Source organism: Rutidosis leptorrhynchoides, chromosome 6 (genome assembly GCF_046630445.1).
Source record: "Rutidosis leptorrhynchoides isolate AG116_Rl617_1_P2 chromosome 6, CSIRO_AGI_Rlap_v1, whole genome shotgun sequence".
Taxonomy (NCBI): Eukaryota; Viridiplantae; Streptophyta; class Magnoliopsida; order Asterales; family Asteraceae; genus Rutidosis; species Rutidosis leptorrhynchoides.
The window spans coordinates 136537847-136552807 of NC_092338.1; the positions used below are offsets into that span (position 1 = coordinate 136537847).

At 35.3% G+C, this 14961-nt stretch overlaps 1 protein-coding gene across 1 annotated transcript; it reads left to right on the plus strand.

Annotated features, from left to right (window-relative positions):
• The first annotated feature begins 1749 nt into the window (after window positions 1-1749).
• LOC139855747 (flavin-containing monooxygenase FMO GS-OX5-like) lies at window positions 1750-14328 on the plus strand. The gene is made up of 7 exons (XM_071844997.1): window positions 1750-2405; window positions 3056-3126; window positions 3235-3384; window positions 3538-3623; window positions 4311-4446; window positions 4535-4705; window positions 14091-14328. The coding sequence occupies exons 1-7, from the start codon at window positions 1862-1864 to the stop codon at window positions 14247-14249; spliced, it is 1317 nt and encodes a 438-aa protein (XP_071701098.1). The 5' UTR covers window positions 1750-1861; the 3' UTR covers window positions 14250-14328.
• The last annotated feature ends 633 nt before the right edge of the window (window positions 14329-14961 follow it).

The window sequence follows — 14961 nt, forward strand, 5'->3', positions numbered from 1 at the left end:
CGGGTATGTCTCAATGTAATTCGGTTCGTACTCTCGTTGACACGTCGGCTAAACTAAGCGGATCATCTGGCCCGCCAGTTTCTAATCCTACCGAGTACCGCAGTTTGGCGGGCGCATTGCAGTACTTAACTTTCACACGTCCTGATATTTCTTATGCCGTACAACAGGTTTGTCTTCATATGCATAATCCGAGAGAACCTCATTTACATGCGTTACGCCGCATTATTCGTTATTTACAGGGCACCTTGACCTACGGGTTACATTTGTACAAGTCATCCAGTCGTCGTCTGATTGCGTATACGGATGCCGACTGGGCTGGCTGTCCAGACACGAAACGTTCCACTTCTGGTTACTATGTTTATTTTGGAGATAACCTTATCTCATGGTCCTCCAAGCGTCAACACACCTTCTCACGCTCTAGTGCCGAGGCTGAATATCGTGGAGTTGCTAATGTTGTCTCTGACTCTTGTTGGGTACGTAATCTACTACTGGAGTTACATTGTCCTTCGCCTAAGTGTACACTTCTGTTTTGCGATAATGTGTGCTATCTTCCTTTCTGGCAATCCTGTTCAACATCAACGGACGAAACATATTGAGATGGATATACATTTTGTTCGAGAAAAAGTTGCGCGTGGTGAAGTCCGAGTCCTCCATGTTCCTTCGCGATTTTAAATTGCAGATATTTTCACCAAAGGATTACCTCGTTTATTATTTGATGATTTTAGAGACAGTCTCAGCATCCGGCCTCCTCCTGCTGTGACTGCGGGGGTGTATTAGCGTAGATATAAGTTTCCTTATGTAATTAGAATTGTATCTAGTCTCCATTTAGAATGTCGATATTTATGGTATGCTTGGTGCCCAAGATATGGAACTTGTATATATATAGTTGTTTGGGATGAGAATAGATCATACAATTCTAAATACTTTCACAAACATTTTTACTACAGAATGATTGTTTTTCTGAAGACATAATATAAAATAATGTCTTATTATGTCTGCAACCTCGCAGACTTAGAATTAAGTTTCAAAGTGCTGCAGACAAGATTAAGTTATTTTACAGACATAAAAACAAACAATTTTCAATATTCAGCATACAGACCTTATGCCACATCTTCTTTACAGACATGGTCCGCAGATCTTCAGACAAAAACATTTTAAAAAACAAACAGCACCTTAATCTGTCATTTAATCTAATAATTTGTCTGTTTCTATGAGAAATAGAATTAGACACCCCTACCCAAAAATTAAACACCATATCTTTTGCATGTGGATCAATGCAGGGGCGGATTTAGTGTGTTAGAGGGGGGGCGCCCGCCCCCGGTGGATTTTGAAATCTTAGTGCAAATTTTTTCGGTTTTTCGATTTTGCCCCGGTGGAATTTTTTTTTGCCCCAAACCCTTCATATTTTGCCCCAGACCCTCCATATTTTGCCCAAAAACCTTCGTATTTTGCTCAAAAACCTCTAAATTTTGCTAAAAAAAACTCTATACTTTGCCCAAAAACCTCTATATTTTGTTAAAAAAATCCTTACATTTTAAAAAAAAATTCACCCCCGGTGAAAATTTTTCCTGGATCCGCCACTGGATCAATGATCTTAAATATTAGCTTATTTTAACAGGGGAGATTCATTCACAACTAACAGAGTTGTTATATAAACAAACATTTTAATATTTTGCTTATGTTAACTTATAATAATTAAATTAAAATTAAAATTAAAATACAGTATAAAATAGGACTATATATCTTCGTTAGACTGTTGTTACTTGTCAGATCCTTAATCTGGAAGATGCTCATTGTTCTTTAGTACTATAAAACAAATTACTCAATAATGATCAGCATATGAACCAACAACTCAAAAGCTATGCCAACGCAATTGAAGGTGGCGGTCATTGGAGCCGGTCTAAGCGGGCTAATTGCGGCCCGCGAGCTTGAAAGGGAATCACATGAAGTAGTGGTTCTTGAAAAATCAAACAGATTGGGTGGTGTTTGGGTCTATGATCCAAAAACAGAATCGGATTTACTAGGACTTGATCCAGATAGAGAAATTGTTCACGCCACAATATACAAATCACTACGTACAAACAGTCCACGCCAAATAATGGGGTTTTCAGATTACATGTTCGAAGGGAAAGATTATGGTGATCCGAGGATGTTTCCTGGACACCAAGAATTTTTAAGGTATTTGGAAGATTTTGCTGATAAATTTGGAGTCACGAAACGTATTAGATTCAACTCGGAGGTGACTAGAGTAGATGTAGTTGGTTCGAACGAGTTTGAAGTCGAGTGGAAGACGAGTAAGGTTGGTTCGAATTTGGGTTTGAGTTCGAGTTCGAGTAAGGTTTTTGATGCGGTGGTTGTTTGTAATGGTCATAATAGTCAACCTAGAGTGGCTATGGATATTCCAGGTATGAAATGTACAACTTTTGCTGCATGAGATACAATAACTTAAATCTATGAAGTAAGACATGGATGAAGTGAGTTCAGTCTTTTTATGAAGTGTAAAATTTATGGTGCTATTTGTTTTTGAAGTTGTTTTTGTTTAAAAATTTGCGGACCATGTCTGTAAAGAATACGTGGTTTAAAGTTTGAATATTGAAGACTATGTCTGAAAAGAATTTGCGGACCATGTCTGTAAAGAATTTGCGGACCATGTCTGTAAAGAATATGCGAGTTTGCAGACAGAATACGTTATTATTTTATCTTATGTCTTCAGAAAAACAAACCGTCTGCAATAAAAATGTATACGAGGAGATTTGCAGAGTGACTTGCACTTTCAACTACAAAGGCAAACAAATGACCACAACAGTCTCCAAATACAAATACAATGCTTTTTTTATTATTATTTGTCTTTTGTACAAAATGAACCTGCAACTTAAAAGGCAAACAAATGACTACAATAAAACTTGAATGCTTTGAAATTAGCTGAAATTGGATCCGAAAGCTATAAAACTGCCTTGTACCTGCAACTGAATCCATTTAAACCGATCAAAAAGAAAATTAGACCAAAAGAAATTGAAGTTCTTATACTACTACGTTTGGTGAATTTATCAAACAGGAATACTTGAATGGCCAAAATTGCAACTGCATGCTCATAACTATCGAGTTCCCAAACCATTTCAAGATCAGGTTCAGTTCTAATGTCTAAAACTTACATACTGTATTAGTTTATCTCATTAACAGTTAAGTTATATCCCATATGGTACTTTTGATCGACTAATCGATGAAACTTTGCAGGTTGTGGTTATAATTGGAAACGGGTCAAGTGCACATGACATATCGAGAGAATTAGCCACTGTGGCCAAGGAAATTCACATGTCGTCAAGATCACCGAATGCTAAGGTCTCGAAACATGACAAATACAACAATACATGGCTGCATTCTAAGGTAGATTAGATTCCTATTAAGTAATAATATTCCATGATATATGTCAAGTTATATATATTTTGTGAGTAAGAAATTTAACTTGTTCCTTTTTGTAATTCAGTTCTTTAAAAGGCATTAAGTGTTATTACTCGTATGAATTTGTGTATTTAATAGATTGAAGGAGTTTTCAAAGATGGCACAATTAAGTTTCAAGATGAAGTTGTATCCGTTAAAGCAGATACAATTATTCATTGTACAGGGTAAGGATTGAACCACAACTAGCTATAAATCCCATCAAACATATGTTTATCTTTAATTTATTTCCGTTTTAAGAGCAAAACTATTCTACCATTAGTCACCACGAATATATACATATGTTCCCGTCAGTAGGACCTTTGGTCAATCCCATCCTTTATATGTGAAGAAATGTTATGGAACTGTAAAGTCAACTATTTGATATTTTGTATTTAGTTTATCCTCTAAACTTATTACTATTATTTATTTATAATGGTAGAATAGTAGATTAATTAGAGGTTCAAATTATTTATTCCTAATTTGATCAATAATCATAAAGTTTTAAATATACGTTTCATAGAATTACTTATAGGCAAACTAAATAATTTATGTGTTAATTTTAAATTACGTATTAACAAATCAAAATGTGAATATTGATAATGTAAATTCTACGAGCTTTCATTATCTTATCCATAAATAATCCATCTTGACAGCGATTTTGTTAATTAAAAATTTTAAAGGTTTATAACTCAAAAGATTACAAATTTCACTAAGTGTTCAAATTTTAGGGAGGTAATGAGTAATGACCCCTCCTGGCCCCTAGCCCCTAGTAAGATACTCCCTTAGTCTATTGTACAGGGTAAGTATCATCCCTTATGTGTGAAATAATATTGATGTAATAATTTCTTTTCCTTTTTATGATCCAAAAATAGGTATGAGTTTCATATTCCGTTCCTTAACACAAATGGCATTATAAGTATCAACGACAAGCGTGTTGCCCCAACATACGGAAATGTTTTCCCTCCGCAACTTGCTCCTAGACTCTCTTTTGTCGGATTATTTCACACGGTTCGTTTGTTATATTTACTTGGTGATCTTATTAAATTCAAGTTTCACATTGTTTGAGCTAGCTGTATTCGAAATTGTATTTTTTTAGGGGATGACATTTCTTCCCGCGGAATTGCAGTCGAAGTGGATAGCTCGAGCGTTGTCTGGAAAGGTTTCGTTGCCATCAGAAAAAGAAATGTTGAACCAAGTCAAAATTGTTTATACACAAATGGAAGAAAAGGGAATCCCCAAGAGTCACACTCATTCTCTTAATCTTAATGTAAATCAATTCTCTTTCTCTCATTTTGTTTCTATTAGTTCACAATAGCTTGATTATGAACACAATACTCTCAATGAACAATAGATACGAATTATATGAACAAAATTGAGAGAACACGAATTATGAATTAAGAGATATGAAAGACACAATATTCGTGATTAAAAGTGATACCAAGTTCAAAACCATCGATCCCTATTTATACATGATAAACCAAATCTTTATGATTTGGTTTCCAAAACAAACTAGCTACAATAAAGGAAAAGATAAACTAAACATATCAAATATTCGGTATTAACTAATGTTTATCCTTACAGAGATAAGATCAAATCTTCTTAAACTAAAAACATATCTCCAAAATCCTCTGTAGCTTAATCACCAAGAAACGTCATACTTCAAACAGATTCTGCAACTCCAGACTCTGATCGCCAGACTCTAAACTTCTGTAAAACACTTTTGACTCATCAGATCATATACTAACAATCTCCCCCTATCTGATGATGTCAAAACAACCTCATCTTCTACTTCCTCAGTTTTGCCAGCTCCTTCACAATCAAATTACAATTTTTCTTCATGTACCTCAAATTCTTCAACATAGGCAATTTAGTCTCCAAGTGCTTCAACAATTTGACCCTAAAAGGATGAGTCTGCACAGTCACACACCTGGTTAACAAACTAAGTAACAAATGAATATCCGTTCCTTCAAATTGATCCACCCTAATCAACATCCTTTGATTCCCAGACGTTTTGATCATCAATGCATCCAAATATTCAACATAATAATCATCAATAAATTGAAGATGCTCAGGAACAGAATATTTCTCAACGTGACCTTTGACCCTCCTTTCTTTCATTTCCAAATTGAACATTCCACAAAAAACTTCATAGTCCTTTGAGCTGATAAAACCTTCTTCAAACACAAGATGAACTAAATTGCACACTTTCTTAAACACTTCATCAACAATTTCTTCATCTCCCTCACATCTTTGAATACAAACAGCTAACCCTCTCCATTCACAAAAACCAAGCCTTAGAATGTGACTCACTTTCACCTTAATTCTTCTATCAGACAAATGGGTCATGGTTAACAACAAATTCACTTCATTTTCAATCTTCACAATTTCAACACTGACAACATCTCCTTCATACCTTCTAAATCTGAATCTTTTGTTCATCAAAGATCTCAGCCTCTCTTGAGCAGCAACAATATCAAGAACACTTTCTTGATTACCAACTATGATTTGATTACCACTTTCACCAAAATCAGTTTGAACACCAGATTGTTCAACATTAGCACCACCCTCTTCAACATTCACCTGTGCATCATCACCTGTGTCAACACCACCACCTGTACCAATTTGACTTACATTTGCAACCACAATTTGAGCATTTTCTTGAGAAACTGCTTGATCACCTGCTTGAACAATTTCATTTCTAACAACCTCAGAATTATCTCTAACAACAACCTCATCAACCATTGGAGCATCAACAACTTCAGTTTCAACATGAGTAACAACAACAACCTCAGCATCAGTTTCAGTTCTTTCATCACCATTACCATTACCATTATCATTATCATCACCATTATCATTACCATTATCATTACACTCCCCCTCAACCTGTATCTCCCCCTCAATGTGAGCCCGTTTAGAAGACTCACCATCACCACCTGCAGCTAACCTCTTTCGTTTCTCCCCCTTTTTGACATCATCTTGAGAGAGAGCAGATAAGAATCTCCAAATTTCAGCTTGATCATCCTTAATAGACTTGATATCTGAGGCAAAACCAGCAAAACACTCTTTAATTTCTTCAACACCCTGCATCTTAGCCTCCAAACTGCTCAATCGATCACCAAAACCTGCAATATCACCAGAACCCTGTACAATCCCAACCAACCTCCTAACCTCCAACACCTCATTATTTGAAACCAAATTATTATTATTAAAGTTAGAATGAAGTTTATTAATTTGTGACTGCACACCTTGAAGCTTGTCATCAAACTCCTGAGCCATAGAAGTCAAAGCTTGAGAAAAGCCAACCTCTGTGACTGGTGCCTCAGCCTGCAATGTAGAACCAGTTGGGATTAATAAAGGTTGTATGTCCTCAACACTTACCTGTTGTGAAGTAGAGTGATCCTTGGACAAAGAAGTTATTGAGACTTGTACTTCATCCTGTGATCTGAATGAAGCATTGGCAGCCTGTGCAAGAATGTGTAAGGATTGGACATTTGGAGAGTGGAGTGGCAGACTGATGTCTGAGGTAGGTTTAGTCATAGATTGGTCTTGAGTTTGGTTTGATAAGTCCAGGATTGGGACTTGATTTAAGTTATCTGAGGGGGTTAATTCAGTAACTGTAATGAGGTTATCCAAGCTCACTATCCTAGATGGTTTAGGCTGGGTTAAAGTACTCCCCTCACCAACCTCTAGCAGAGGTGATGGAGTTGCACTTGCAGCACCTTGCCTAATAGATGTTTGATGTGCATCTATGGGTGCTGAAACAACTAGGTTTTCAGACATGTGAATATTCTCAATATGAGTTGGTGAGCTCACAAGGTTGTTTAATGAAGAATTTTGTTCTTGAGCAGTGGGAGAAGGTGGGTTTGAATTGAGTGGGATTTCCTCATCCATCCCTTCTGCCTGCTCTGTTTGTGTAACATCATGGGATGGAGTATACCGTTAATTCCAATGATACCAAAAAGGCTCTCGTTATTGGTTTTAGCCCCAATAAGGCTCTAGTGTGCGGTTCATCCGCGGGTTACAAGCTTGTGTATTCAAAGTTGTTCCCTGTTTCGAAACAACCACACGTCGAGTAAAATTACCGAGCCAACTAAACCCGGTGTCGGTGTAGGGCGGAAAAGATACTCGAGAATGGCAATTTGTACAATTCAATTCTTGGGTAACAACTTTGACTCTGATTGCTCAGAATCTGCAGGTTGGTCTGCACGGCCAAGATTGACCCAATGCATCATAACAGAAAGTTATCAAAAAGATTGACACAATCATTATCAAATTAATACTCCTGACCAAAATTTTAAAAAAAAATTACCATTAACTCCCTTCATTAATACCAAATTTGACCCTTTTATTTTAGGAAATAGAATAAAGAAGAAAAAAAAATTTAACCTAAAAATGAAATTTAAAAAAAAACTTTATTTGACTGAAGAAGGAAACAAATTTATACAAAAAAAATACACTTGAGTAAACTTTCCCAGAGTCTGAACAATATTACGTCACCCAGACTCTAAGAAAATAATTCAGACTCAAGAAATTTCATTACTGGACAACATTTCAGCTGATGGATTTAACATTCCAAGTTGTCCAAGAAGATAAAAATGCCTTTCTTCAGGAAGTGCTTTAGTGAAAATATCTGCCAATTGATCTTTTGTGCCAATATGTTTTAACACCACTTTGCCTTTCTCAACACAATCTCTTATAAAATGATGTCTGATCTCTATGTGCTTGGTCCTGGAATGAAACACTGGATTTTCAGTAATAGCAATAGCACTTTCATTATCACACATGATTGGAGTTTTGGTTAATGATAATCCAAAATCCAATAACTGATGTTGCATCCAAAGCAATTGAGCACAACAACTCCCTGCAGCTACATATTCAGCTTCTGCTGTTGAAGTAGCAACTGAATTCTGCTTTTTACTTGACCAGCTCACCAATTTGCCACCTAACAATTGACAACCACCAGATGTGCTTTTTCTGTCTAACTTACAACCTGCATAGTCTGCATCTGTATAACCAATTAGATCAAACCCTGAGTCTTTAGCATACCAAAGACCCAGGTTAGGAGTACCTTTCAGGTATCTAAAAATTCTTTTCACAGCCTTATAATGAGACTCTTTAGGATCTGACTGATAACGTGCACACATACATGTAGCAAACATTATATCAGGTCTACTAGCAGTTAAGTATAACAAAGATCCAATCATACCTCTATAGGTTGATTGACAAGTTGGTTTTCCAGATTCATTTTTATCAAGCTTTTCAGAAATACTCATTGGGGTTCTTAAAGTGGAACAATTTTTAAAACCAAACTTAGTAAGCATATCAGAAACATAATTACTTTGGTTAATAAAAATACCCTCTTGACTTTGCTTAATTTGAAGCCCAAGAAAATAGTTTAGAGTACACAAATTACTCATCCTATATTCTTTTGACATTATATCTGAAAACCATTTTCTCAAAGTTGGATTAGTAGACCCAAAAATAATGTCATCAACATAAATTTGAACCAGTAACACATCACCTTTCTCCTTTTTGATGAATAGAGTCTTGTCAATAGCTCCTCTAGAAAATTTCTTTTCTAGAAGAAATGTTGACAGAGTATCATACCAGGCTCTGGGAGCTTGTTTCAGACCATACAAAGCTTTCTTCAACCTGTAAACATGCTTTGGAAACTTCTTATTTTTGAAACCAGGAGGTTGTTTCACATACACCTCTTCTTGCAAAATACCATTCAGAAAAGCACTCTTCACATCCATTTGAAACACCACAAAGTCTTTATCTGAGGCATAAGCTAGAAACAATCTGATTGCTTCAATTCTAGCAACAGGAGCAAATGTCTCATCATAATCTATACCTTCTTCTTGTCTATACCCTTGAGCCACCAACCTTGCTTTGTTTCTAACCACAATACCATCTTTATCAACCTTGTTTCTATAAACCCACTTAGTGCCAATTGCAGTTTTACCTTCAGGTTTTGGAACCAATTCCCACACATCATTTCTTTCAAACTCTGTCAATTCTTCAGTCATAGCTTCAACCCAATCATTATCTGACAATGCTTCATCTACTTCTTTGGGTTCAATGAGTGAAAGAAAATTTGAGAAGAAACAATAATTAGCAATTGCAAAATCAGACACAGGTGTCTGAGATGAAGAACCAGTTTTAGGTAAACCAGTAGGATCTACAACATAATCTTCAAGATGCTTTGGAATAACAATATTTCTAGAAGATTTTCTAATAGGAACAACAGGATTCACAGTAGTATTGGAAGGTTGATCATCTTCATGAATAACAATTGGCTCATCTTCTTGTTGAACTTCTTCAGTGAGAGCATTATCTGCAGAATGTTTCAGTTCAGACAAATTAAATTCATCTGTCTCAGACTCTGAATCTAGAGTCTGAGTACTGTTACCAGAAATTAAATTTGACAATTCACCAAGTGCAGAATGCTCAGAACTAGAGGATTGATCCATTTCAATGGGACTTTCATCAAAGGAAACATTAATGGATTCTTCAATCTTCATCCTCCTCTTATTATACACTCTATATGCTTTAGACACAGAAGAATAACCAATAAACACACCTTCATCAGATTTTGGCCTCATCTTTTCAAGCTGATCCCTTTGATTCAAAATATAGCACTTACATCCAAATACATGAAAGTAATGAATAGTAGGCACCTTTTTATGATACAATTCATAGGGAGTTTTGCCATGTCTCTTCACAATTAATGACCTGTTTTGAGTATAACAAGCTGTATTGACAGCTTCTGCCCAGAATCTGAGTGCAACATTTGATTGACATAACATGGTTCTGGCTGCCTCAATAAGTGTTCTATTTCTTCTCTCAGCAACTCCATTCTGTTGTGGAGTTCTAACAGCTGAGAAATTTTGACCAATTCCAGATTCTTCACAAAATTCAATTAAAGTAACATTCTTGAACTCAGTGCCATGGTCACTTCTCAATTGTTTAACAAGAACACCTTTTTGAACCTGCTCTTTCTTGATTAAATTAATGATTTCTTCAGGAGCATCACTCTTTGCAGCTAAAAAGATAACCCAGGTAAACCTTGAATACTCATCAACAACAACCAAAGTGTATCTTTTCCCACCTAGACTACTAGTGTTCATTGGACCAAAAAGATCCATATGAAGCATATGAAGTGGATCACTAATAGTAGCTAGGGATTTTGAGGGAAACTTTGTTTTGGTTTGTTTACCCATAATGCAAGCAGAACAAGGTTTATCTTTCTTGAAAGGTTGCTGAGGCAAACCTCTAACAAGCTTCTTTTTGGAAAGCTCATTAATATTTTTAAAATTCAGATGAGATAGCCTTTTATGCCAAAGCCAATTAAGTTCTGGAACAGACTGAGAATACAAGCATGTTTCAATTTCAGAATCAACAGAATCCAAATCCAGCATATACACATTTTGAAATCTCCAGGCAACAAGAGTTGGTCTTCCTTTAGGATCATAAATAATTCCAGCTTTCTTTCTTATTCTGATCTCACAATCTTCATCAGCAATTTGACTCACACTTAGCAGATTATGCTTTAATCCTTCAACTAAAGCAACTTTCTTGAATGACACACTTCCAGCAATAACAGTACCATAACCAATAGTTTTTGCAACAGAATTATCACCATATCTCACAGAAGGACCCTTTTCTTCTACAAACCCTACAAGATGCTCTTTGCATCCAGTCATGTGTCTTGAGCAACCACTGTCTAAATACCACTTATTACCCTGCTACACAAGACACAAGCAAAAGAAAAATGATTAAATCTTAGGGGGAACCCACTTTGCAGTGGGTTCAGATGGAGTGTATTTAACTCTCCATACAAAAGCTTTGTTACCAATCCAGATCAACTTATCCATCACTGTTTTCAAAACACCTTTATTTTCACAAACTTTAGGTTTCCATACCTTTTTGAAATTTTCAGGAAAACAAGATGATTTTGAGAATTTTTCTTGACCCTTTAATCTTTCACTAAGCTTTGAAATTCTCCTTTTCAGTTTTTTAATAGTCTTAGCCTGTTTTGACTTTGACTTTCTTTTAGTTGACCATTTAGGATCTGGACAAGTGACACTATCAGAAGATGATTCAGTATCACTTATGCTACTTGATTCTTGGGTGTCAGATTCTAGGTCAGAACATACACTTTCACTTTTAGAGACTAAACTGTTAGAGTCTGAAGGTTTCAATAGTTCAGACTCTGATGGATTTCTACAGTCTAAAATTATAGTCTCTGAAGGTTTAACAGGTTCTAATGATTTTACAAACTCAGTTGATCTTACAAAAGCATTAGTTAAAATTTTTCTCTCACCATCAAATTTTATAAAAGTATTTGGTAAAATGTCAGGCTTAAATATAATAGGATCAACTTCCACATTATTATCTAATGTGTAGTTTTCACCAAGTATAGCTTTGACATCATTTGGTACTTGCTTAGCAATAGCATCAGAATTCTTTTTGGAAGAAACACACCAAGATTTGCAAATATTTTCATAATGGTTTGCCTTTTTAATTGATCTTCCTAATTCAGTATTTAACCGTTTAGTTTCTTCTGAATATGCCATTTTGTATGTGTCAAGTTCTACCTCACATTCTTTTAATACTTTAATTTCAGCATCTTTATCTTTGATGGTGTTCTTAAGCTCAATGATCTGTGTTCTTAACCTGTCACTATCTTCTAAGCACCAATTGAAATCAAGCAACAAATACTGAAACATTCTCACTTTTTCATTATTAAGATAGTTTACAAAGTTTTGTACCTTATAGGCAGAACCTTTGTTACAAGTAGAGTCTTTATCCATCTTCTCAATAGCTTTCAAATCTTCCTCAAACTTGCTAGACTCACTATCCTTTTCAATTATAGCCATCAGACACTTATCCTCTTCATCATCAGATGATGAATCTTCATCTTCCCATGCTTCTGTGTACAATGCTTTCTCCTGTTCTTTATTCTTCAACTTTTCTGCTTCACCTTTCATCTTCTTGTACTTGAGTTTATACTTTCTTGCTTTGTCAACAGGTTTGTTGAAACTTGAACCTCCTTCACTCTTGGACCAGCAATCAGCAGCTATATGACCTACCTTGCCACACTTGAAACATTTAGCTTTCTTTGGATCAAAAGAACTCTTGCCTTTACCCTTCTTAAAACCAAACTTCTTCTGCTCAATCCTTTGAGTCAAAAGAGCCACTTGACTTTTCAGATCCTGAATCTCCTCATCAGAATCACTATCATCAGAGGTCTCATCACTTTCAGAATCAACCCTACTAGAGTAACTAGAGAACAATTGCTTGTTCTTCTTAGTAGTAGCTATCAATGCAGCTTCTGGATCTTTAACAACTCTCTTAGCATTGATCTTGTTCTTCAACTGTGATTCTTCAAAGTTTGACAATATGCCAAACAACTCACTTAGTTCATAAGTGTCTATCTTTTCACTGATTACCATTGATGTAATCACAGATTCAAAGTTTGAAGGTAACAGTTCAATGAACTTTTGACACAACACTTGTTGTGTTTTCTCTACACCAACACTTTCAAGATCATTAATCAGAACCTGGAATCTTGAATGAAGATCACTCAATGATTCTTTAGGCTGAGCAGCAAAATTTTCATAACACCTTATCAGATTCTTTTTCTTCTGAGTCTTAACAACTGTGACACCTTCATAGTCATTAAGCAAGAGATCCCACATAGCTTTTGCAGTTTTAGCATGACTGATCTTCCTGAGAATTGGAACAGTAACACCATTACCTATAATACTTCTTATCTTGCTATCAAGCTTGAACTTTATGGCTTCTGCTTCTGTCCACTTATCTCTTGGTTTTTCACGAAGATAAGCAGGTTGAGCAGCAGCAGTACTTGTAGCAGGAACAGCTTCAACCATTGTACCAGGTATAATAGGTCCTACTGTAAGAACTTGTTCAGCATCTTCATGAATCGAACCAAGAAACCATAGAACTTTTAGCTTCCAAGTTGCAAAGTCTGTGCCATCGAAAATTGGCACTCCTTTACCAGCCATAACTGGAGTTGGGATGGTACTGGAGGACATCTTTTAACAATATATGGATCGTTTTAAGATTACCGAATTGGATTTACACCAAACCCGCTCTGATACCAGTTATTAGTTCACAATAGCTTGATTATGAACACAATACTCTCAATGAACAATAGATACGAATTATATGAACAAAATTGAGAGAACACGAATTATGAATTAAGAGATATGAAAGACACAATATTCGTGATTAAAAGTGATACCAAGTTCAAAACCATCGATCCCTATTTATACATGATAAACCAAATCTTTATGATTTGGTTTCCAAAACAAACTAGCTACAATAAAGGAAAAGATAAACTAAACATATCAAATATTCGGTATTAACTAATGTTTATCCTTACAGAGATAAGATCAAATCTTCTTAAACTAAAAACATATCTCCAAAATCCTCTGTAGCTTAATCACCAAGAAACGTCATACTTCAAACAGATTCTGCAACTCCAGACTCTGATCGCCAGACTCTAAACTTCTGTAAAACACTTTTGACTCATCAGATCATATACTAACAGTTTCAAATGCTTGCTATACTCGCCATTGTTTTACAGGAGTTCGATTATGATTATGATTATGATTACTTGACAGATGGAGTATACAGATTGGTTATCAGATCAGTTAGGCATAATGCGGCCTCCACAAAAGTTGAAAGACTTTTATGCCCGTTTTCTGGAACGGTTTCGAAGTGATCGTGAAGATTTTCGAGAAACATTTGAAAAGGATTTATTAATGGATAATGAGATGTAATTATACTTTTATTTCCCTTAAATAGTGTTCTTTTAGACATTATGTATGAATTTGTGGACGTTGCGATGATAACAAAATTAGAGAGGGCAAAACGGTCAAAAGATTATTTTAATTATATGCATGGTAAAAAGTAAATCGTGTAGGATCACCACCCTTATATTACAAGTGTTTACTTTTTTATTCAACCAATCAGATCAAATAACAATTAAAGCGATAAAATAAACTTAACTGCCGAGAATAATCTCACTTTTTATTAATTTGAGTTTTAGCATTATGTTTATTTGTTACTTATTTAATTATAAATAAGCAGAGTCAACCCTTAAACGATGAGAATAATCTTTCTTTAATGAATCTGAATTGAATTAGCATTCATGTTTATTTGTTACTTTTTCAAATATAAACAAGCAAATGGTCAACCACCTTTCGCTACGTATTGACATATTTTCGTTGTACATAATTATATGTTTTAGTTAAAGTATTTTGTAAATAAACTTTATTAAAAAACCAAACCCGTAACGAGAACCTAGTAAAGCTCCAACGATTACAACGGTTTATCAATCAATCGTTTCAATTTACATCCATTTTACCTCTATTCAATCAATCAAATAAATGCAAAATGAAAAATAAAATCAAAAAGTATCTCTTTCTTTATCGGGCGAGGGGTTAAGATGAAACTATTCCGGAAAGGCCATATATGCCACACTAAGAAAGC